The 25063-nt window shown below is 33.9% G+C and overlaps 1 protein-coding gene across 10 annotated transcripts in view; it reads right to left on the bottom strand.

The window, feature by feature from the left end:
• Nucleotides 1-25063, bottom strand: part of VPS13B (vacuolar protein sorting 13 homolog B) — a 950112-nt gene that overhangs the window by 463300 nt on the left and 461749 nt on the right. For all 10 annotated transcript variants that reach the window (XR_004232297.1, XM_031954131.1, XM_031954187.1 and 7 more), the window contains 2 exons: nt 24514-24734; nt 1960-2163 (listed from right to left, as the gene is read on the bottom strand). Coding sequence is in view for 9 of the 10 variants with exons in the window: in XM_031954131.1 (XP_031809991.1) it covers nt 1960-2163; nt 24514-24734 (425 nt within the window). In the remaining variant the exon portion in view is untranslated. The remainder of the gene's footprint in view (nt 1-1959; nt 2164-24513; nt 24735-25063) is intronic.

Below are 25063 nucleotides of genomic sequence, written 5' to 3'. Positions count from 1 at the left end.
TAAGGGAGAGTTATGTTGATGTATTGATTATTCTGCCATTTTGGTTCCCAGAAGTGCCCTCCAACCTTTTGAAAATGTTTTTAATATTTTTAATATCAAGATAGGTATTTGTTGTTCACTATGGCATATTTTGTAAGGTGTAGATCTAAACCTAATTTATGTAAACTTCTTATCAAATAGTAATACTTTCCTAGGTAATGTATGTTTTGGGGTTTGTCACATGCTAAGTAATATAATTTAATTATTCCTAATTCTTCTGTGTCCATTTTATTCTACTGATCTACTTCAATAATTTTAAATCTCAAAAAACAGTTGTAATGATTAATATTCCATACTATAATTTGAAATAATGAAGTGTATAGGAAAGGATATGGTCAAGAAAACAGCATCATAAAGAATCAGATCCTCCTGAATAAGAACAACAAGGAAGTGCTATTAGCTTCATTTTTATCTTTTAAAAATAATTTCCCTTCATATTCCTGATCTTTTGCTCTTTAAGTTAATTTGTATATACTTTTGTCTAACCATGTAGTTTGCCTATATAGTATACATACAAAAAAGACAAAGGTTTTTTCTACTTTCAGAGATATCAATAATAAAGTTTTAAATTTGAAAAATATGATTATTGGGGCAACCAGGTGGTACAGTGGATAGAGCACCAACCCTGAAGTCAGGAGAACCTAAATTCAAATCTAGTGTCAAACACTAAAGGTTTCCTAGGTGTATAACCCTGGACAAGTCACTTAACCTCAATTGCTTCAGAAAAAAAAGTATGTGAGATAGGACTGGAACTCTTTCTACACACAAATTGGTTTTATAGCACTGTTTTGTGTATATTCTTTGCACATGAATGGAACTCAATAAAACCTATAAGATTAGGTTAGCTATTATTAGGGATTGCTGCAGCATCAAACTGGGCAGGAGGAGGTATGTTGATGGGAATAATCATGATTCCATTGGCTTTCTTTTTAAAGTAGAATTTGTTAATCTTTGCAGGATTACATTTTCTTTTATTTCCTTTTCCCAAAAGCAAAGTTCCTCACTCAGTAACTTATTTACTTCAACTTATTTACTTCTCATGCCTTAACTCACCTCAACTCTACACAAAGACAATCATACCCTTGGTCTTGTCTTTACTCACAACACCTCCATGTTCAACAATTTTAAAATCCCATTATCTGCTCATAATCCATTGATTTTCTACTGTTTCCTCTCCCCTCCAGTATTAAATCCAATTCTTTGTAGACACAGTGACTTCTAATTCCTCAGCCCCTCAGTTCTGTCCCAGGCAATCATCCTGCCCCATTCACATTTCAGTTTTCTTCTGTATTTTCTTCTTCATTCAATTATAAAGTTCTTGAGAGCAAAGACTATCTTATGCTTTGTTTTATTAGCCTGGTGCTTAGCATAGTGCCTGGCATATAGTAGGTGCTTAAAAATGTTTCCTGCTTAAATAATTTATTAATGTTTACCTTTAATTTGTCTTGCACTTATCTTTTTGGTAGATACTTGTTTGTAAGTCTCCCACATTAGATTTGGAGTTTCTTGAGAGCATGGATTGTCTTATCCTTTGCTTAATACCCAGTGCTTAATATAGTACTGGTATACACAGGGTATTTAATAAATGGTAACAGGCTGACTTACAGAGGTAGAGTTCTCCCATTCCCTCTTGTTCTTTACATTTCCTTTTCCTCAGACCTTTTTTTCTAAATTGTGCCTCTTGTTAGTCTTTCTCCATTGCTCAATTTCCCTCCATTATCATATCCTTTCTCCTGAATCTCCTTTACCCTACTTCTAAGTAAATAGAAGCAAATATGATCCCAGTGACACCTTAGCAAAATCAATTTATTTACATCCATTTTCACTGAGATCATCTTTACTTGTCTCAATTATGACTGAGATCTTTTTATATTTTATATTATCCTTCACATAATAAAATAACTTTTCAAAAACACTTACCTCAGTAGTAGTTCCAATGTCAGCAGATGGGCTGCATGTGCTGGTATCTGGTGGAACTGTACCAACACTACTTCTAATTGGAGAGCTTGGAACAGGTCCTGTCACAGACTCTAGATAGCTTGAAGATTGATTTAGAATGCCTTTCTTCTGAATCTTATTCCAGACTTTATTCATAATGTCTGTTAATTCATATAAGAGCTGAACCTAAAAAAACACCACAAAGAACAATTCTTTACAACTGACTCTTTAGAATATTGTAAATATAGGCTAAAGCCAAGTAGAGAACTTGAGTAGAGTTACAACAGCAAATTGGAAAACTACAAGATTCACTCCTGATGAGGGTATAATTATAAAGAAGTTTCCCACATGGGAAACAGAAGAAAAATAGCTATTCCAGACATATCCTGTAGGAGATAACAAGGACAAAGGAAAAAATACCTGCAAAATTCTTTCATAGACCTAAAAGATAGTCTTTTTATTAACTCAATGTGCAGAAGAAGATAAATTTGTCCACAAGTGAAACATGATCTCATCCCAAATTACTAAATCCCCAAAGAGCTTTAGTAGTTTTCAATAACATCTATGATCACCTAAGTACACTTCCTCAATATTTAATCCCATTTGTTAATTCAAAATAAGAAAACTATGCTGAGTTTCCATGAGAGAATTTATGTTTATTAATTCAGAGACAGTCTCTATCTTTATGAAGCTTACAATCTAGTAGCAATATACTGTAGCACACGCACATTTATATATAAACTTCATACAAAATAATACATCAGGGCAAAATGTAGCGAGTGACCTATTAAATATGAGACAGTAGCTTCATTTTTATATACAAAGAAGAGAATACATGGTAGAAACTCACAAACAAGAAATAGTTTCAAAAATACTGTCAAATGCTTCTTAGCATATATTTATTTCCCAGAATATTAAATAATTATTTCCAAATGATTTTAAAAATTCAAAATGACAAATTAATATGAATTTTGATCAGTTTTAAAAGAAATAAATTTAACAACAAAACATAACATAATCCAATCTATGCAAAAAAGAACAACAATGTAGCTGAAGCTGTTCTATAAGATACTAAAAGAACATACACTATCCAGCTTGCTATTCTCCTGGGATATGTCATTCCAATATTCACAGAACATATTGTTTAACTTGCACATTGTTTGACTAAGTTCTAAGATATTTACACAAGGTTTCGTAAATAAGCATTAATCATGGAATTTGTATGACAACATATTGCCATATACTGTATAAAACAAGCCCAAGGAAAAATGCAAACATGGTATATAAGCAGATCCACAGCTGGATACCATACTCTGTTTGCCATTATAAAAAACGAAATTCTCATATTTATAAGAAGTTTCAGCCCCAGGATATATCCAGGCGATGAAGCTGGCTTCTTATGTGGGCAGAACAGATGCATAAAAACATTGTTGTCAATTCACATTTGATATAAAACAGTGCTTGGGAGTGTATTTTTTCCTTACTTTTTGTGTAATCTCATGCTATACTCCTTTCTTAATAAGCTGGCATATAAAGGCATTATAAAATGTCTTGATTTTGTTCAAATTAATTTCTCCTTTACATTCAAATATATTTTTCCGTTTTAAACACATTTTCCCTAACTGAAAACCTTATTTTTTTTAAAAGGCATCTTCTTGTAAAATATGGAATAATGAAAAAAAGAAAATAACAAATCAAAGGAAAAAAAAGGCCCAATGGAAAGTTTACAGAAATGGTTCAATTTTTAATAGCCCATGCTTCTTTATCACTTTCAACTGCTAACAAAACATTTCAGAATGAATATTATCAACTAATATTAACTAATGAATCTATCTAAATAATCTATAAATAATTTACAATTAAAAGAAAAAAGGTTACAAGGCAGAAAATGAAATCATAGGATCACAGTATCTGTGAGTTGAAAAGAAGCTCAGAGCCCATATCTAAACAATAATTTCTTCTGTAATATGTACCTAATAAATGGTCATCCAATTTTGCCTTGAAGATCTCCATTGACAGGAAACTCATCACACCTTATGAGAAAGACCATCTCCCTTTTGGATAGTGTCAATTGTCAGAATTTTTTTCCTAACACTAGTCCTAATTTTGCTTCTTTTTATCTTCCATTCATTGTACCTAGTTCTACCCTCTGGGTCCCATTAAATGTTTTATCTGCTTTTTCATAATTTTGACTCATATTAAGTTTACAATCCATTAATTCCCTGGATATTTTTCAGATGAATTATTGGCCAATCATACTTCTCCCCCTCTTATTCTTCTTATTATTCAACCCAAATATAATACTTTACCCTTATACCTATTAAATTAAATAAAAATGAAACATTTGATATTTCATTTCTTTTTAAAATGAGGTAACTTGTTAAGTATCCTTCCCCTAGCTTTGTATCTTCAATATCTAACCGATGCTGACAATGAATCATTGGTGACAATTCCTTGGGGATTTAGTCAAGAAATCATTTCTAAATTCACCTGACTATATGTAGAGGGTCAGAACTCTGAAAAAGTGTACTTACATCTAGGTCAGCAAGGTACTTATAGTTAAGCATATATTTAGTACTTAGTATGGTGATGTAATGGTTGTACATGCTCAGTGTGGTGTAGTGATGTAATCGTACTGAAGTATTTAAGGGCTGGGACAACTGGGAACGCTGGTAATGCTTAGCCACAGTTCTTGGCCACAGCTCTTGGCCACAGCCACAAGAGAAGACACCAGATTCCAGACTCCATCTTTGACCAGCCACGTGGTACCTCTCTCCTGCCTCCTTCACTCCTCCACTAAGACCAAAGACTTGGGCTAATCCCAAACTCCTCCAGAGAGCTAGTCTGGACTTTACAATTATATACTGTTTTCTGGCAAATATGTCTCTATCTTGTCCATAACAATAACATAAGAGAACATTTTTAATATTTTTGCTAAAATCCAGCGCACTAAAATTCAAGTTACCAATCCATTATCACTAACAAAAAGGAAATTAAGTTTAGTTTGCTATGACTTGCTCTATGATGAAGCCAAAGCTGACTCCTTTTCTAAACTATCTACTAAGGTAAAGAAGGCTCCAAAAAATTACAGGATTTAGAGTTGGGAGGATCTTTGCTGATTATCAAATTCAACTCATTATTTTACAAATGAAGAACCTTAGATTCAGAGAACTTATATATGCCCTGTCCAAAGTGACAAAGTCAGCAAACAAAAGACAGAATTCAAAGTCAAGTCTATCAAACTCCAAATATATATTACTCTTTCAAAGATAGATAGAAACTTAAGGAAAAGATCGGGGATGAATATATAGATTTTTAAAATTGTAGGAACTTGGACATGCTTATACCACAACTGGAGGAATTTTATCTGAATCCCCTAATACATATTCTATGATATCCTAACAAGTGGTTATACAGCTTCTGCTTGGAAGTCATCTTCATAAAGACAATAACTGAACTTATAAAAAAGGAAGACTTTTTTGCAGAAATGAACATAGAAAAAAAACTTGTGGGATAAGTACAAAGAAAACAAGACAGAAAGAGTAGAAGAAAATTAGAAGCGTGCAATGTCATAGCTAAGGAAGGGCATTGTTGTTTCAAGAAGGAGCTGCTGGATATTAGTATCAACTGCTAGAAAAAAGTCAAGATACAACTGATCTCTAAAATTGGCCATTGGTACCCTTTAAAATGTAGAGTAGCTAGGATTAAAGCCATATTTTAAGGAGGAAATAATAATGACAACAACAACAATAATAATAACAGCTAGCATTTATATGTCACTTTTAAAGTTTGCAGAGATCTTCACTTCACAATAGCCCTGTGAGATAGATACAATTATTCTCCTTTTACAAATAAGGAAACTAAGCCAGTGATATCCAATATATTTTTTTTATTTGAGGGTCAGGATGTGTATATACTGGAAGGCACAGCAGCTACTTTGAATGGAAGAAGGAGGAGGAGGAAGAGAAAGAGAAAGAATAAGAGGAAAAAGAAGAAAGGAGGAAGAGGAGGTGGAACAAGAGGAAGAAGAAGAGGAGGGGACAGTGGCTTTTGGGAGGACTACAGTAAGGAACTGTCTTAATAATTTTAGATATTCATCATAAAAGAAATTACATTGACAACAACACTAAAATTGACAATCAGAAAGGAAGGGTAGGAAATGATAGATCCTTTTCCTCTCTGATTAGCTCATTACAAACCCTTTGTCATCATGCCAAGGTTTCCACTTTGGAGACCACTGTTCTACACTACCATCATTTTAATTCTAATTCTGATACTAATTCTATGCTACCTGTTTTTTTCTATGATTGAAAGAGGGAAAAAAAACCAATTACCACCATAAACAAATTCAAGTGAACCCTAGTCATCTGATTATACACATCTATCCACCCAGAGTTATGTGTTTAAATATATACATACATATATATATACACACACACACACACACACACACACACACACACACACACATTTATACATATACATCTACATGTGTGTATAGGGTTTTTTTTTAATTTGAGGTACTGAAGAATACAAATTTTTGGATAGAATGAAATGAGTATGAAAACAGTTCTTTTTTTAGTTCTTTTTAGACATTTAAATTTCAGAAGACTAAAAATTCTCTAAAATATTCCTAAGAATGATTGCAAGAATGTAGAATAAAAAGAAAAAATATTTAAAAAGTAAATATGCACATATATTTATATTCTTCCTTTCTGTCTTATCAGAGTGTATCCAGTTCTTGGGAGATACGACATACTCCCTTTGTTACTGGGATAGGACATGGGAAAATTTAGAAAGTCAGTTTATGGATACTGAAAAGGGTTTTCAGTCTAATGACCAGCACCTCTTTTAGGTCTAAATAAGCATTTCCTATTGTGTAAGAGATATGAATTGCCAAAGTTATCCCCAAGAATAATTCAGTGCTTTATATGCGCTAGATGGTAAGCAAAGGGTAAAAGCCACTGTCTAACCTGGTATTGTCCTATATCTACTTCCTATTCTGAACAGGCTTCATAACTAATTTAGGATAATCAAAATTTTTTTCAGATCACAACCCTGTTGACATTTCTTCTCTCAAACAAATGTTAAACTAAAAAGATCAAGATATATAAATTATCAAAAGCCATTCTTTAACAAATAAATGTTCAAAGGATATGAACAAAGTATTCCCAAGAGAACTGAAAACTATTAACAATCATGTGAATGCCCCAAATCACTATTTTAAAAAATGTAAACTAAAAAAACCCTAAAGTTTCACAACATACCTTAAAAATTAGTAAAGATGACAAAAAATAGTAATTTAGTGTTGAAGGGGTTGAGGGAAAATAAGCATACTAATGTATTATTAGAACTATGAATCAATATAATCATTTTGGAAAGTAATTTGGAATTCTACACTCAAGAACAACACACAGATTTGTGGATAATGGCGGCCATCTCTGGGTGAAAGGTTATAAAGCGGGGCAGAGAAGAAAAAAAGGAAATAAAAAATTATGTGACAATTTTATTATATATTTAAAAATATAGCAAATTGTACATGATGGATATATAGTTTCATGTACAATAATCTTTTCCCCCCCATTCTACTACATTATAGAAATCTTAAGTTCAAATTAATAAATAAATAAAATTTTAAAGGGATATGAAAAGATACTCCCAACTTATCCCTTTGGAGAGATGGGTTCACATTATTTTTAGACTTTTTTCAATATGCTAATTCCCCCTCCTCTCTCTCTCTCTCTCTCTCTCTCTCTTTTTTGGTCTTACGGATATGGCATGTCATATATCATATTTGAGGAACTGGAAGGAGAGGCCAGTTGCTGAATCATAGAATGCATGAAAAGGAGTAAAAAGTAAAAGAATCAGAAAGATAGGAAGAGGTCAAGTGATGAAGAGCACACCAAAGTTAATCCATCTGAATTTGTATTTTTCCATTGCCTATCATATCCATAACCTCCACATAAATAGCTATTCATGTCATCCTTGCCAAATTTAAGAAAGCTATTTTCTAGAAAATATCATTTTAGAGATTATAACTCAAAAATGTTAGCCTTCTGAAATTGTAGTAGCTAACAGTTTGCAGCTTGTAATTTTTGTTTCAATATGAGGATAACTAAGTAACTTTTTAAGAAGTCAAAAAATTGGCAAGGAACATAGGTATTTAGTGGTCAATCTCTAATTTAAGGGTTAAAAAAAAGTAAGTCTTGAGTCAAAAATCTCAAAAATAAAAACTGTCTTAGGAAGTTTTATACAGGCAAAGTTAAAAAATTACAACTGAATTGATAAACTTCAGTGTACTAAATCTGAAGGACTCTCTTAGTTCAAATCAAACCATATTACTTATTTTTAAGAAGACAAAACACAAATAAATAATTTAAATATCATATTATAAAATGCAGGTAGAGTTATAGATGAGCGTTTGTGAACTTGTGAAATTTCATTGGCTGTCTTTATCATGGCTATAGCTCATTTAAAAAGTGATGCTTTTTAAAATTTACCATGCTAGTGGCAACTGACAACTGAACTATTTAGAAATTCTGTGTGACATATTCCTGCAAATAACCTGAGAATTAAAAAAGGAAAAAAATTTGTATGAAGTATCTTTTTGTCTGTTGTATTGGCACTATTTCTAAACTTTGTAGGGAATTAACAATTATTAGTTTCAGTAACTTCTGTTCAAAATTAGAAAATAAATTCATGATTAAAAATAGGCACATGGGGCAGCTAGGTGATGCAGTGGATAGAGTACCAGTCCTGAAGTCAGAAGGAACCGAGTTCAAATCTGGCCTCAGACACTTAACACTTTCTGGCTGTGTGACCCTAAGCAAGTTACTTAACCCCAATTGCCTCAGCGCAACCCCCCCCCCCCCCCCCCCCCGGGCCCCACAAAAAAAAGGCCAAGCTCTGCTGACAATTATCATATCTATTTTTTTCCTCAAGAAAAAAAAAGCAAAAAAAAAAATTCCCAGTTATTATTAAAACAGATATTCAAGTAATTAGATATTGAAATGATTTGAAAATGTAGGATGCATTTTGAAAACAACCACATACATAGAGAATTAGTATTTTTAATTAAGTGGTTTAATTCACTGTCACTTTTTACTACATAATAAGATATCACTCAGTAAACATCCAATGAGTTTAAGGCTGTCATCTTTTCAATAGTTACAGGCAAAATACAGTTTACCATGGTACAAAATTAGTTGGATTTTTTTTGGTAGCTACCCCACTGTGAGTTTACAACTATCAGATGGCTGCTTAAATAATTTTATTTTTCATCTTCAATTCAGAACATATGGTATAAAAAATTGGAAATCCAATGTTTATGACTTCTGCTTAAGTGAAATGGAAAAGAAAACGTAGTCAACAAAACAGGTAAATCTCCCACTTAAAAAATATTTTTACTGCTTACTCTAAGTTATAAGGAATTTAAAATTATAATAAAATAAAATTACAAATAAAAGAGAAAAAAATCCTGGCATAAGTATTTCTATTATGGAAATCTGAAAATTAAGAACTAAAAATATAAATGCACTAAAAATATTTAATGAGAAATTTTATTCATGAATGTTGAAAGGTGGAGGAGGAAAGAACCTAATAAAACTTTTAAGGTTACAGAATTGTAAAACATGTGTAATTAATATTAAATCAATAGGGAAAATACTGTATATGTAAAAGCAGTCATATTTTATTCTATTTGCAAATGTAAATAATTCAAAGATATATCATTTTACCTAAAATAACATTTTTAGAATGGTAATTCATTCTGGCAGATATAATAGTTTTGGAGTAACAAAAGTACTTGTTACAAGTGTAAGTTCTCTATAAATATGTAAAAGTACTTTTAATTAAGTTTTTTTAAGTTTTTTTTTTCCACGAAATATGTGGATGCTTGCTTACTAATGAAAACAACATAAAAGATGGATCTTTTAGTAAAATGTTACTCTCCCTAATTTATAAATTAAAAGCAGAATAAACCAGTCAACAATACAAAATGTTTATCTATTACACGTTTAAATATATATTTTTTAAGTTTCAGTCCTATAGAAATTCATGGAATTCTGGTAGACGATAGTCTACTGTAGACAAAGATCTAGAATAAAGATAATTTAAGAAAAAGCATCTCTAATTGTGCTCTATAAAACAATGAAGTCACTACTACATTTAGCAAATAATATATCTATAATAAAATCTTCTCATCAAGGATATAAAATAATTCGTTCTGTCTTTGGCCTTTAAAGAGATTACACATGACTCATCAATCTCTACTGTCACAGGAAAGGTTTGAATGTTAAAATAGTATCAGTTCTATGATCAGAAGTGGCCAACCATGACCCAGTTTAGAAGAAGGAAGAATTCTGTCTTGCTAGAAGGTCCTTCAGATTGCAGAAAACTTCTGGTGAAATTCACCAGTCGTTATAAAGTAATGTTAGAAACATTTTCTGAATCATCTATTAACTTCACATAATCAAGTGGGGAATTTTGTCAAGGAAATAAAGCAATATGAGATTGTTGACCACTCTTTTTTGTTTGTTTTAACACAAAAATTGTTAATAAATATGTTGAGTTCCTCACTGTAATTCAGCCCTGTCATAGAGAATTATTTATTATATTATTCAGCTACCACTAGGGATTGGCCAAACACTGCCAAATGTAACAGATGATCATAGAATAACATGTGATCAAAAAATTTTTGTAACTCAAACATGAATAATCCACAAAAGGTTTTCAAAGAATTAAGACTTCCTATTTGACAAGAACAGTGTAGAAATCAGGAAAAGTTTGCAGTATATTATACCATATGACAATAAGCCCCAAATGGATGTATTATTTATACCAAATACAAATGGAGATTTTTTTTAAAAATCAAGAAGTATATTTCAGATTTGTGGTTTGGAAGAGAATTCTTAGCCAAGCAAGGGAAAAAGTTCATCATAAAAGATAAAATAGAAATTTGTTTAAGAAATTAAAGCTTTTGAATAAACACACATGCTTAGACCAGGAAATGGAGTTAGTGGGGGGAGTCTCTTAGCATCAAATATTTTTTGGGAGGGAGTTATATCTGATACTTAAAATTATTGTGAATTGACATAAATTTAGAAAACTAAAGGCCACCCCCAAATCAATGTTCAAAATATATGAATGGCTTTTGGAAGAAATGCAAAGGTCAATAGCAGCAAAGACCTGAGTTAAATCCAATCCAGAGATCTGCCATAGGTCTGTTATTTCTTCAGTCTATTATCCACAGCATCAAAATAAATATTTCTAAGACACAGTTATAACCATGTCCTTTTCCTACTCAAAAATGTTAAGTATTTTCTTATTTACCAACATATTAAAATATACACTTTTCAGGCAGGCATTTAAAGCCCTCATCTATTTGGCTCCCACCTTTTCTAGAAGTTTTTTTTTTTTTAGCTTATTCCATGGACATATTCTAAGATCTAGTAAAAATGGTCTACTAGCCTTTAGCACAGTGCCTGGTACATAGTGGATTTTTTTTTCTGAGACAACTAATTAAAATGATTTGCCTACAGAACCCAGTTAATAAAGTATCTGAGACTGGATTTGAACTTGGGTTCTCCGACTCCAATGCCAGTAACTATGTACTGTGCCAGCTAACTGTCCCCCAGTACATTCTTAATAAATATTCTTGACTCATTCTGTTGATCCTCTCTGAACAACAAAAAAAGATTGAGACTTGTTGGGGTCTTCTTGGAGAGGGCAGCCTTAGTCTCAGTTGCAATCAATAATTAATCCAAAATCGCAGCCAGCTGGTAAAATGCAAACGTTTATTTCTCCTTCCAAAATAGCCCGGTTAGTTGAGGCCTATCTCTCTGCCTTTTGCCTCTGCTTTCTTCAGCCTCCAGCCAGCTCCGACTCGGCTTCTCAATCTCCAGTCTGTGGCAAGTAGTCTTTTCTTCCAGAGTGTTCTGTCTCAGAGCCCTGTTGATGTTCCAGAGAAATTCTCTTTGGCTCCAAGAGCTTCCTTCATTTATGTGATCTCCCAAAGGTTAACTCCGCCTTCTGGAGGGAGAGGGATTCTGGGTTATCTCCCAGAGTGCTCTCTGGTCCTGAGTGAGGTGTGAATTCAGACTAAGCCAGCCCTGAATTCTCATGTGAACTCCATTGAGTACTTATACTTGAGCTCTCTAAAGGTGTGAACACAAGCATTGTTCAATCAGTTCCACTTAGTATCTTGTTTCAAGTTCTGGCCCAAAATAACTCTAAGATTAAATTAACTCCAATGTCTTTAACACTTTGTAAAGAAATGTCTTAACACTTTAGTAAAGATTCCAATAGAGAATAGGTAGGCAGGTGAAAAGAGGCAGTAGAAAATTATAGAGGAGAGAATATCCACAACATTGTGGTGGTCAACAAAGTCAAAAAATGTAGAGAAGTTAAAAGGGTCAAAAAGTTTAAAAAAAAAAAAAGAAGACCATAATCTCTGACAACTCTGGATATTTTTAGTTCAGTGATGAAGTTGGGAGACAAACTACACTGCACTAAGAAATGAATAGGAAGAAAGAATGTGGAGATAAAAAGTATAGCTAGCTTTTTCTAGGAATCTCATGAAAACAAGGAAAGATACTAAAAGTTTGAGGGCACATTTACTTCGTTTTTAGATCCACATTCTGTTGCTAAACACATACTGAAACTATATAAGGCATATTTTCAAATTACACCAAAATTTTTTTGTTTAGATTTCACAGTAATGTATCTGAATATGCTTTTCATGAAAACTGATTGAAATGAGGACTGGCCTCCATTTGAGGCCCTACATGACAGTGACTCTCTATTTGACCAATGACTAATCCACTTATATACCAGGAAACTCCTGAGTACCCAAGAACTGGTCTGATAGCTACATTTAGAGTTAAGATTAGCAAACTATCATTTTAGCAAACTTGATCTAATCCAGGTATGCAAGGTTAGTAAAATTTAATAATCAGTTTCCTTGTAGAAGAAAGGGAAGTAAAAGAATGGTACAGTCTAAAGCCAACATGGATTGGTTGCCCCTCAGGTCCCATTTGCACTAAGTTCCCTGTGAATCTGTTCAGTGAAAATAATCATATAATGGTAAAGACCAAGAGATCTGAGATCTAGATTGGAATTCACAGCCAATTTGTCTGGTAAACCACTGATGTACACTCTCACAAGATTAGAAGGGCAGGGGGAGTTACACACATTTACATGCCTGTGACTATACTATTAACTGCCTGATTCCTGATCCTTTGAGCACTTAGTTTCCTTTTATTGTTAACTATCCACCCAAGATCTATTTACATAGACCAGGAAATAAAGCCATTAATTAATGCCACTTTACAAGGCAGAAGACAGAGACCTTCTGATATAAAGTGAGGAGTAGGAGGATTATTAAACTCATTGTACCATGATTTCAATATAAGCTCTGGCTCAAAGAAAATTCCATAAAGAGCTTTTTTGAATAAAATAGTAATACAGATGTTCTGAAATAAACATCTCTTCAATTAAATTTTCTATTTTCATATTTAGTGGCCAGAGAACTCATTGGATTTGAGCCAGAAGTTCTAGGTTTGAATACTGACTGTGTAACAATGGTCTGTATGACTTTGATTTAACTTCTCTGGGCTTTATTTTGTTCATCTAGAAGATAAATCCTTGTTGCCAAGAGTCATTTGAATATTTATGATATCACTCATGGGCCATACAAAATTACCAACTTAAAAACTCCAGCAGTGTGAGGTTGTTGCTTCTAGCTTTCAGCTACTCATTGGGCTGCAGTTGCCTTGCAGGGCCAGACCCTATGATTAAGATGGCCTTATGTGGTCCATGGGTCAGACATTTCCTGCCTCTGATCTAAGAGATAATACTAGCTCTGGAGGTTACAGGATCCTGTAATTGAATGTGGAGATTATGGAATTATGATTTATTATGACTAAATGTTTAATTTGTATATCTATTTTATATGTGTATATATCTAGTGTCATGGAAAAATTTCTCAGGCAAAACATAATCACAAGTGAAAAAAGTTTAAGAAGCCCTGCTCTAATAATGTGCAGTACTGTGTCACCCTAAACAAATGATTTAATAATCTTCCAGGTCCTGATTTCTTTATTTTTAAAATGAAGGGCTTGGACTAAATAACCTAGATCCCCGTACATCTAGCTCTATGATACTAAGAACTGGTGATCTCTAAACTGAGACAATTGTATTTGATGATTTCTAACTTTTTTTTAGTGCTAATTCCTTTGATTCTGTGACTTTATGCCTTAGTGTAACCTGGATACTTTTGCTTATATTAGAATATTTTGGATACCTTTATTCCAAAGACCTAAATAAGTTCACCACCAGCCAGATACAGGAATCTCTCAAGCAGCTTGGTTGCTCAACAAGATTATGTGATGATCAATTCTGATAGATGTGGCTCTTTTCAACAATGAAGTGATTCAGACCAGTTCTAATAGACTTGTGATAGAGAAAGTTATCTGTATCTAGAGAGAAGACTATGGGGCTGAATGTAGATAACAACATAATATTTTCACCTTTGTTGTTGTTGTTTGCTTGCTTGTGTTTTTCTTTCTCATTTTTCCTTTTTAATTTTTCTTGTGCAGCATGATAACTGTGGAATTATGTATAGAAGAATGCACATATTTAACATATACTGGATTAGTTGCTATCTAGGAGAGAGGGAAGGAGGAAAGAGATGGGGAAAAATTTGGAACCCAAGGTTTTTACAAAGGTATTATTATAAAGAACCAAAAAAAACAAAAAGAAGCTTGGTTGCTTGAATAAGAGCAGACCAAATACCTACTCCAGTAAAATCGTGAAGTTGTAACAGACTAAATAATAATCAAATAATCTGATGAAAATCTGTTGTTTGTCCTTTGTTCTCAAAGAGGACCATGACATCAGGGAGGTGATGCCATGCCACACAAGTGGATTAGATTTAAGTGAGGGAAGGCTGTGCAAGATCATCTGCCTTAATTACCCCTCTTCCGCCTCCCCCAGAGTCATCAGGGTACGGAGACCAGATATATTTCAGGATGATTGTAGAGGGTCCTGGATGCAGTGGGAGATCCTGGGCTTTTTTAAGCTAAGGCCTTCAACAGGTCTCAGTTTGACTGAGGCCACAGCCATATAGTGATTAAAGCTCAGTAGCAATTGAGACCAAGAATCTTCCCTTTCATCCAGCCCCCAAAATTGTTAAAATGAAAGAAGGAATGAATGAATGTGGGAGGGGAAGACCCTTGAAGGGTTTCTGGCCAAAGCAGAAACAATTGCTATTTACCTTTAATCTGAGTCAATCCCAACCTAAACAATGACCAAATGGGGCTTGGCCTAGCACCTAATGGTGTCCAGGCAGAATCAGATCAATTTTGATGAAAGTCTGCTGCCAGTGAATCTATCTACCTCCAGCACAAGTAGCCCACAAGAAACCTGAGGATAATAGTGAAAGGGGTTGCCAGTCAAGCCAGAGCAAATACTAGGTCTCCTGCCAAACCAGGGTAATATTCAAAGGTCAATGTCCACAGACAACAAGAGCATGTTTCCCCTAGAAAACTCTCAATATGCAGACCATGGCAGACCATGGCAAGCAGGAAGTATTAATGATTAATATGATACCACAACAATCATCACAGAAATCCCTAGTAATGGGGGTCTCTGAGATTCCTAACACTGTTTTAAACAAAAAATAAGGTCATAACTATCTAGCCCTATTTAAGAGGGAACACCAAAACTCTTAAAAGTCTTTAAAGGAGAAAATCTTCAGTTCTGCATCAGTGAGGGACCCCGCCCCAAGGGACAGTTTCATCCTTGTTATCTGGGTGGGGTCAGCTCAGTCCTGAAACTCACTGAATTCAATTCAAATTCCAGTTCAAGCTGAAACCTAGGGATGAGCCAACTTGGAACTCCACCCACGAGCTTCCTTCAGCTAAAACTCCCATTATAAAAGAGCCAAACTAAAACCCTCTCTTTGGAGAGGTTCCAAACATACTAGGCTATGCCATGCTTGGGATGCCAAGGAGCCTCTGTCCACTGGAATATTCTTTCCAGTGCCATCCTCTCTTTACCCTCACCTATTTCCCTAACCAGACTTCATGCCTCTCTGTCAGGATTTCAAACCTTATTTCCCAATCCCTATAATAAACCTTTTATCAATCTAGATTTTTGGGTCTGTAATTCCTTTACAGAGAATCTCTGCGCCACCAGAAGGGGGTTCCCCAAAACTCCCTACCCCTGTGCCAAATCCCAAGGGGGTGCAGAGCCAAACCTCTCATTTGGTTCCCTGAACCCCGAACCTGCCACTAGACCTTATCATTTAACTCCCTGACAACCAGAAACCCTAATCTCATTTTGGTTTCCTAAATCTAGACTTATCACTATGAACTACAAAGACTCAAAGGGGTAGGGATAAATCTAGGAAGTAGAGGGAAGCACAAAAATACAAAGGATCCAAGATGAGTGAGAGCAAGTCCACTAGGCTTCTGCAGCTCTGCTTGATCTTAGCCCCAGTGAACAAGATACCCTTATGACACTGTACTCTCTTATGGTTAAGCTTCCAATCCTGCCCTCTCTAGATTTCCTTGGTATGCTGTATTCCCCCACCAGATTGTATTCTCCTTGAGGGAAAGTACTGTCATTTTTGTGTGTGTGTATGTCTCTAATGCTTAGCACAATACCTGGAACCTAGGAGACTCAGTAAATATTTACTAAATTGAAGTATGAAACACTCCACTTAAAAGTACAGCAAGGGGCAGAACCTGGGCCTGAAATAAAGTCTTACGTAAGAAATTCAAGCTGGAGAGATAAGTAAACCAAAGAAAAAAAATTAGTATAAAAATTATTCCAAATTCACAGATACCCTCCTCAAAGGAAGGAGTAATTCTGGAATAAGTACAAGCATAGACTAATAGGTAAAAAGTAGATTTTTCCATAAAGACAACATGAATTGCTAGAAGAAATGAAGCAAGAAACAAAATCAAACAAAAGCTCTGAAGGAAAGAATCAGTGGTTAAATAAGTAACTTAACAATGAAAGTAGTAAAGACTACTTGCTACTTAATTAAGAAAAAGGAAAAGGTTACAGGGGTGATATTTCATGTCCTCAAAATATCTGGAGTTTAATCTTACTTGAGATTCCTATGCATCACATAGGGCTCAGACTACAAATATATCATATATGTATCAGACAAATGTATCAAGTATGTGTCAGATTAAGATTTTTTTTTTCTGTACCATGGTTGTCATTTTTCCATTTAAAAAATAATTGGAGGAACATTGATAGGCCCAAAAGAGTATATAAAACTCCATCACACAACTATTTCAGAATGCTTAAATAAATGTATCCTTCTTGGTTTTGATGAGAGTAAAACTCTGTTTGATTTGAGTCAGCCCTGTAAAATTATGTAAAATCACCAACAAAATGTCTTCTTTGACCTACAAACCCAAATGGTCTTGCATCTTCTTGGAGCAAGATAAGCTTTCTTGGAGGAAGTCACAACCTCCCTCCACCCCTTCTACACCCCCCTCCCCAAGATTTCACATCCACTCAAGATTCCCCTTAGATTCATGCATAAAATGGGTCTTCAGAAAAACGACTCTTTGCAGATCACTTCTCTCTTGAGAATATGCCCTCCAAGAGAATCCTCTTGGTGTTTCTTTAACAATAAAGCTTTTTGCCATAGCCTTTGGGTTTAGCAAAATTCCTCCTACCTAACTCAGACCTTGGACAGCTGAACTTCACCCATTCCTGCCTAAATTCTTCTTTGGTACCCTCAGGCTTCATCAGTTTCTCTGGGATCTTGTATTTGCACTTCATAATTTCTTCTTTGCTTTTCATCAGAAATTGTTCATAGTCATCTATTCTATTAAAGATCCAACTTTGCAGTTTAAGTTATTTGTGGTTCTAAGCCTTGGATTTTTCTTTTATTAATTTCAGCCCTGTCACTACAACACAAATCAAAAGCCAACTATATACAAATCAACCTAGGAAATGTTTAATTGGTAAGTAAATCGTTTAATTGGTTTAATTGGTAAGTAAATCGCTGGGTCTGAGGTTTCTTCCAAAAAAAGGAAACATTAATTAAAAATATAATTAATAATAACCAAGCTATGATAAGAAAAATAATGTAACATAGGATCACAGATTTACAAGTTGAAAAAAATTATTTCATGTGACCATCTCACTTCAAAAATAAGCATAAGGAAGGCAAGAAAATTTGCCCAAGGGGAAAGAAAAAGCTATTGATTCTTTCTACTATACCAATTTGTCTCTCAATATAATTAATGTAATGTTCTCTCTAAACTGTAATGTTTTCTGTTGAGGTTTTCTTGGGGTCTCTGGGAGCAGCCTTCGTTTCAGTTCAGTAATCACCACAAGTGCAGCCAGGTATTAAAATCCAAATCCTTTATTACCTCCTTCAAAATCTCTTCTCCTTTCCTGGGGCCCGGTTAGCTTTCTTAGAAGTCTATCTCTCTCCTTGATTCTGAGAGCTCTTGACCCCAGTCCTCTGTCTCTTCCAACTTCTGCCTCTAGCTCCCTCCGAATTTCTCCTATCCAAAGGTTTGTGCTTCAGCCTCCACTCACCACAAAGGTGGACAATGGAATGAATCTGTCTTTGCCTCCGTCAATCTCTCCTTGGTTCCTAGAGCTTAAGCTCCTGCCGACAATCCTTTGCCTTCTCTCCGAATGTCAATCCTGATTAAGGCTCCTAGCTTATATGCTCCACACTGAATATATACCAATCATTATATCACTAGGAAACTATTATTTGTTGTAGGATTAAATCAATGCTAAACTAGATTTAACCATTGTCTCCTCAATTCCAAGATACTAAGGTACCTTGTTTCAAGTTCTGGCTCACAACAAATTAATATAAGATACAATTGTAATTTCAAAAACCTAGAAAAAAAAACACTTTAAAAGAAGAATTTTTCAATGTATCTCTGCCACGGCCCATGGAAGGTTCTCTGATTTCTGAAGATTGAGCAATTCTTAGAAATATCCCTAGAAGACAATGGATTAATTTAACCAAGTTTAATAGAAATAGCTCTTGAAAAAAAATCTAAATTCCTTTGCTCAGATCCTACAAAGACAAATTAAACAATAATATTGCATAATTTGATCTACTGGGTAGATGTTATCCAATCAGAATGGGTACCACATATATAATAATACCATTTATACCACTGTCTTCAATTACTAATTAATAAACTAGGATTCTAGTTTATAAATCAGTCTTATGTGAATTTGCTTAGTACAACCAAGTTTTCAAAATCCTGATCACTACTGAGTAAACTGATAAAGTTCAATTTTTGAGGCTGCTGAATTGAGGTTCAGATTGTGAAACTATCATTGATCCCATCAATTTAATTCATTTTTTTCAATTTTTTCATTTTATTTTTTATTTCTTTAATTTTTTTTCTGAGGCAATTGGGGTTAAGTAACTTGCCCAGGGACACACAGCTACTTAGTGTTAAGTGTGAGTCAAATTTGAACCCAGATCCTCCTGACTTCAGGGCTGGTGCTCTATCCACTGCACCATCTAGCTGCTCTGATTTAATTCATTTGTACAAATATGGTAATTTGTTTCCAGAGCACTGTGTAATGACTCAAAACACTCATGGAAGCTTTGTGGTAAAAGTGGTTGGCCAGTTTCTTTCTTTTGGGGGCGGGGGGAAGGGGGAGGGGAAGCCACCTTTGAAGTACACTAATGTCTCACCATGATTCTGTTAAAATGATTGTGATATATGTAGTTACTATGTCTCTCTTAAAATTAAAATGAACCCAGACTACAACTTCTTTAGTTGGGCAAAATCTACATTTATTAGGAGCTGGGGCAGTATGTATAGTAGAATTCTAAGGCAGGTTTTTCTTAAATTTGGGGAGCCCTTTCTCCTCTGTTACTTGAACTGTCCACACTAATATTAAAAAGAAATGAAAGATGAAATTGAGACCAACTAATTTTAGGTTCTACCCAGAGAGGAGATGAATATGGAAAAGTAGCTATTTCCTTACATGATTTTTTCTAGAAAAAAGAAGGGACTGAATTCTGACATACTTTCTTCTTACCCACCAAAAAAGACCTCTTTCAGCTCCTTGGATTATATACAAATCAAGGTATCTTGAGATGGGTCTTAGAACAAGTTTACATTGCTGCTATATTTATTTTATGCTTATATTTAGTTAGTTAGTGCCTGGCTATAGTACTGGATATGGAGTAAATGTTTCCACATATTTGAAATGGAGGTGATAATAATATTACTTCATAGAATGGTAGTGAGAAAAAAAAAGTATTTGTAAAATACTTTGCAAACCTTTAAGAACCATATAAATGGTAGCTTTACTTTTGTGCAATTTCTTATTTTCTTCCATTCTTCACAATCCAGAAAGAAGAAATTGGGTACTCAAAAATACTCTACTCTTCCCCCTACAAGGGCTGGACGTATACTCACTTACTAGATATTTGCTGGTGTCTATTATGCACAATGCATAGAAAAATCAGCTAATAGTGCATTAAAAGCTGTTATAATTCTATAAATTCTTATTGTTTTCTAGCAAATCAAGAGGACAAAAGGAAGCCCCTTTTATTAGGAGCCATTTTATTGAAGAATATGAACAAGAATTACCAAGTATCCACATGGTAAGGCAAGAATATCCACACGGATGAAAACATGGATACATTGGAGTTACATTGCACACAGTTTGCTGAGTTATAAAAATATTTAAGACACAACAGATATTTACAAATTTACATAAAGGTGGAGTGAGCTGAAAGGATCCTCTTCTCATACTCTTTCAATACTTCTTGAATTTCTACTAATTAGATGTTCATTTCGATTAAAAAACAATCACTAAAAAAAGAGATGATAATCAGTGATCAACACTTTAGTCAGATTGCTTTCCCTTTATGCATAAATGCACGGAAAGATATTTAAGTAATGAGAATGAATAAAGGGAGAAATAATTTATAACAGCAGTATAGACAGACTTAAATGGGCTATGACTATGAAGGGGGTAAAGGACAGAGGTTCTTAGATATAGAAGCATTAGATGGAATTATTTTTTTCTTCTCTCAGAAGTCTTTAAATACTTTTTTCAAATTCTTTTTCTCACTCAGATTCCTACTATGAAGAGAAGGGCAGGCCAGCTATAAAGAGCTGCCTCTCCAGAGAAACTTTGGTGGAAGGTTTCTTCAGTTATTTAAAAGTAAATACAATTGCGTTTTGTTTGTAGCTGTGCATTATCTCTTTAATCCCCCAAAGTACCTTGATCTCTGTAACCTGTATGAATGGAGCTGGTATTTTGCATCAATAGTTGCTATGAAGTATTTTTATATACATTGTTTCAGCTTATACTTGAGAAATGTAGTGGAATGTCTTTTTCCAAATTTTATATCTGCTCTGCTTCATTTTTTTTTACCTTGTTGCTTTTTTAGACATTTCTATGGTGAGGGATTTTTTTTTTTTTTTTTTTTTTTGGATTAAGCTTTTTATTTTTCAAAATACATGCAAAGTTAGTTTTCAACATTTGCCCTTGTAAAGCCTTGTGTTCCAAATTTTTCTCCCTCCATCCCCCCTTCTTCTTCTCCTAGAGGGCCAAGTAATCCAATACAGATTAAACACATGCAATTCTAAACATAACAGATTTATCATGCTGCACAAGAAAAATCAGATCAAAAAAGAAAAAATGAAAAAGAAAAGCAGAAACAAGCAAATAATAACAACACTAAAAGTGAAAATACTAAGTTTTGATCCACACTCAGTTCCCAAAGTCCTTTCTCTGGATGCAGATGGCTCTATCACAAGTCTATTGGAACTGATCTGAATCACCATCTTGTTCTAAAAAGCCACATCAATCAGAAGTGATTATCACATAATCTTGTTGCCGTACAATGTTCTCTTGGTTCTACTCATTTCACTCAGCATCAGTTCATGTCAGTCTCTCCAGGTCTTTCTGTATTCATCCTGCTGGTCGTTTCTTACAGAACAATAATATTCCATAACATTCATATACCACAATTTACCCAACCATTCTCCAATTGATGGGCATTCACACAGTTTCCAGTTTCTTGCCACTACAAACAGGGCTGCCACAAACATTTTTGCACATACAGGTCCTTTTCCCTTCTTTATGATCTCTTTGGGGTATAAGCCCAGTAAAAACACTGCTGGATCAAAGGGTATGAACAGTTTGAAAGCCCTTTGGGCATAGTTCCAAATTGCTCTTCAGGATGGTTGGATCAATTCACAACTCCACCAACAATGTATCAGTGTCCCAGTTTCCCCACAACCTCTCCAACATTTATCATTATTTTTTCCTGTCATACTGATGAGGTGGAGATGCCAGGGAATGAATGAGAGAGGTACCTTTTGTTCGGAGACCGAGTTTAGGAGTAGGGAAGTAAAAGAATTTGCTTACTCCCAGAGGCTATGGCAAAAGGAGGCTTTATCAAAAAAGGCCAAGAGGCATTCTCTTAACAGGCATATCTTTCTCAATGGAGAGACAGATCTGCAAATAATCATTTTTCAAAGGCCCATTTTATGTATAAGTCTAAGGGAAGTTTGATATTTCTCAATTGAATGTGAAATCTTGCCTGGGATTCCAACAAGATCAATAGGAGCTTGATTTGCTTTTGAATGGCACAGCTTATTATACTCTGAGACCATTTGGAGGTTAAGATCAAAGGCAACATGATTTCTGTGATTTTACATAATTTTACAGAGCTCACTCAGGTCATACAGAGTTCAGCCCATCAATACTATTAAATCTAAGAGGTGAAGTAGTATCCCTCAGTAGTCTTAATTTACATTTCTCTAATCAATTGTGATTTAAAGTATTTTTTTCATATGACTAGAAATGACTTTCAAAAAAAGTCTGAAATGTATCTGAAATTTTGCCTGAAATTATCTTTTCATATTCTTTGACTATTTATTAATTAGAGAATGGCTTGTTTTCTCATAAATTTGAGTCAATTTTCTATATATTTTAGAAATGAGATCTTTATCAGAAACCTTAAATGTAAAATTTTTCCTCAGTATTCTGCTTCCTTTCTGATCTTGGCTGCATTAGTTTTGTTTGTACAAAAACTTTTTAATTTAATATAACAAAAATTATTTTACATTTCATAATGTTCTTTAGTTCTTTTTTGGTCATAAATTCCTTCCTTCTACACAAATCTGAAAGGTAAACCATCTCCCTGTTCTCCTAATTTGCTTATGGTATTACCCTTTATGTCTAAATTACTAATCCATTTTGACCTTATCATGATATAGAGTTTTAGGTGTTAGTCAATGCCTAGTTTATGCCATACTGTTTTTATGGGGAAGGAAATGAAAAAAAAAATTCTTTGCAAATGCTTATAGTGTGTGTACACACATACACACTGAGACAGAGAGAGAGACAGAGAGAGCGAGCGAGCACAAAATTTAGCGGAGAGGAATGAATGCCAGAAGTCTTTTTTGAGAAAGTTTTATGATGGTCTCCTGATGAGACAGCAACGCTCATGTAAGTTTTCATCTAAATGGAACAAATTAATATCCCACAAAGGAGAAGAATATTTAACAATAAATTCTCAAAGAAATTATTTTTGTTCTTACATGCAATGGATAGGTTCCTAGATTTTATCTCAGAACAGATATTTTACTTGAAAGCTGCATTCAAATAAAATCAAATAAAAATATTCATTATGAGAAGATACTATGCAATAATTTAACAGGAAAGGTTGGCTATTTCCACATGCACAACTGATTAAATCAACAAAAATAAAAACAAAAATGTTAAAACAACAACAATCAAATTGAAGGGGATAAGATCAGCTTTAAAAAAGGTCACCAAATATCTCACTTAAATTGAAGCTACATCAGAAAGAATAGTTGTAACAATGAAACAAATTTTTTCAAACTGGGTTTTACTTTGTAAAGGGAATTTTTTTTTATTACATAACATAGAAGAAACTTCAAATAAAACTTAGCCCTGATTATCAGACTAGGAACCCAGTTAATATGCAGAAAACTATAAAGCAGAAAGTTGTTTTAAATAAATTAGGCAAGCCTAGGTGATACATAACTAAAGTTAGTTTGTGAAAATGTAGAGTACAATCTATTTGATCAACAATAATAACAAATAATGATCTTGAGAAGAGCAGAAATAAATGTTAGCATATTTTGCTTAAAAAGATATGTGAAAGCACTGGATGTTGAACCAAAGAAGTTCTGAATGAAACTGAAAATTACATTTGATCACTTTGGTAGACACATCCAGAGTGACAGTAAAGTGGTTCTTCAGCATTTAAAAACTACATCTGCAACTGATTTTACTCCATCAGCCAAAAGATACATTTATGTTGCAGCTATTACATTTTCAGGAGTTTAAATTACAAAACTTGAGAGAACTTCAAAGCAAGTCTTAATCTAACCACCCTGATCTTGATGGCCCAGTTAAAATATAAGATGCTTAATAGAAAAGAACCTCTTCAACAAAATGGAAAACAATTGTACTTAAATCAAGTTATTTTAAATTTCCTTTCATAAATCAGTTAAATGTACCAACCTGGGAGTTCGAACATTTTATCTCAAGTGATTCTAGGTCAACATGGAGACAGACAACAAATGAATGTCTGGATTCAGGCCCCACGGAAAGCAACTTTTGAGAAGTGACAGCCAGAGTGGATGTACAACCCATTGGCTGTACTAACCCAAATGTAATTTGGTGTCCAAGCAGGGTATAAATGCTGAAATGATATAAACTGATTGTCCATGGGAAAGCATTACCTGAAGATAGAGAGAACACACAGATATAAAGTGGTTAAAATTTACTTTATGAAATTTTTAAGTCATCTTAATATCATTATAATGTTATCATAAAGCAATATTACGTTATAAGTAATTTAGCATTCTAAAATTAAATTTTATAAGTAGTTTATAAATTATTTTAAATGACAGGAAGTGAAATACACCTTAATGCTCTAAATAAGTATTACAGTCATTAAATATGAAGAATAAAATTATAAAGACAAATAAGTATTACAGTCATTAAGTAGGAAGAATAAAATTATAAAGACAAATAAGTATTACAGTCATTAAGTAGGAAGAATAAAATA

This window comes from Sarcophilus harrisii, chromosome 1 (genome assembly GCF_902635505.1).
Source record: "Sarcophilus harrisii chromosome 1, mSarHar1.11, whole genome shotgun sequence".
NCBI lineage: Eukaryota > Metazoa > Chordata > Mammalia > Dasyuromorphia > Dasyuridae > Sarcophilus > Sarcophilus harrisii.
This window is presented reverse-complemented; position numbering and strand designations above follow the sequence as displayed.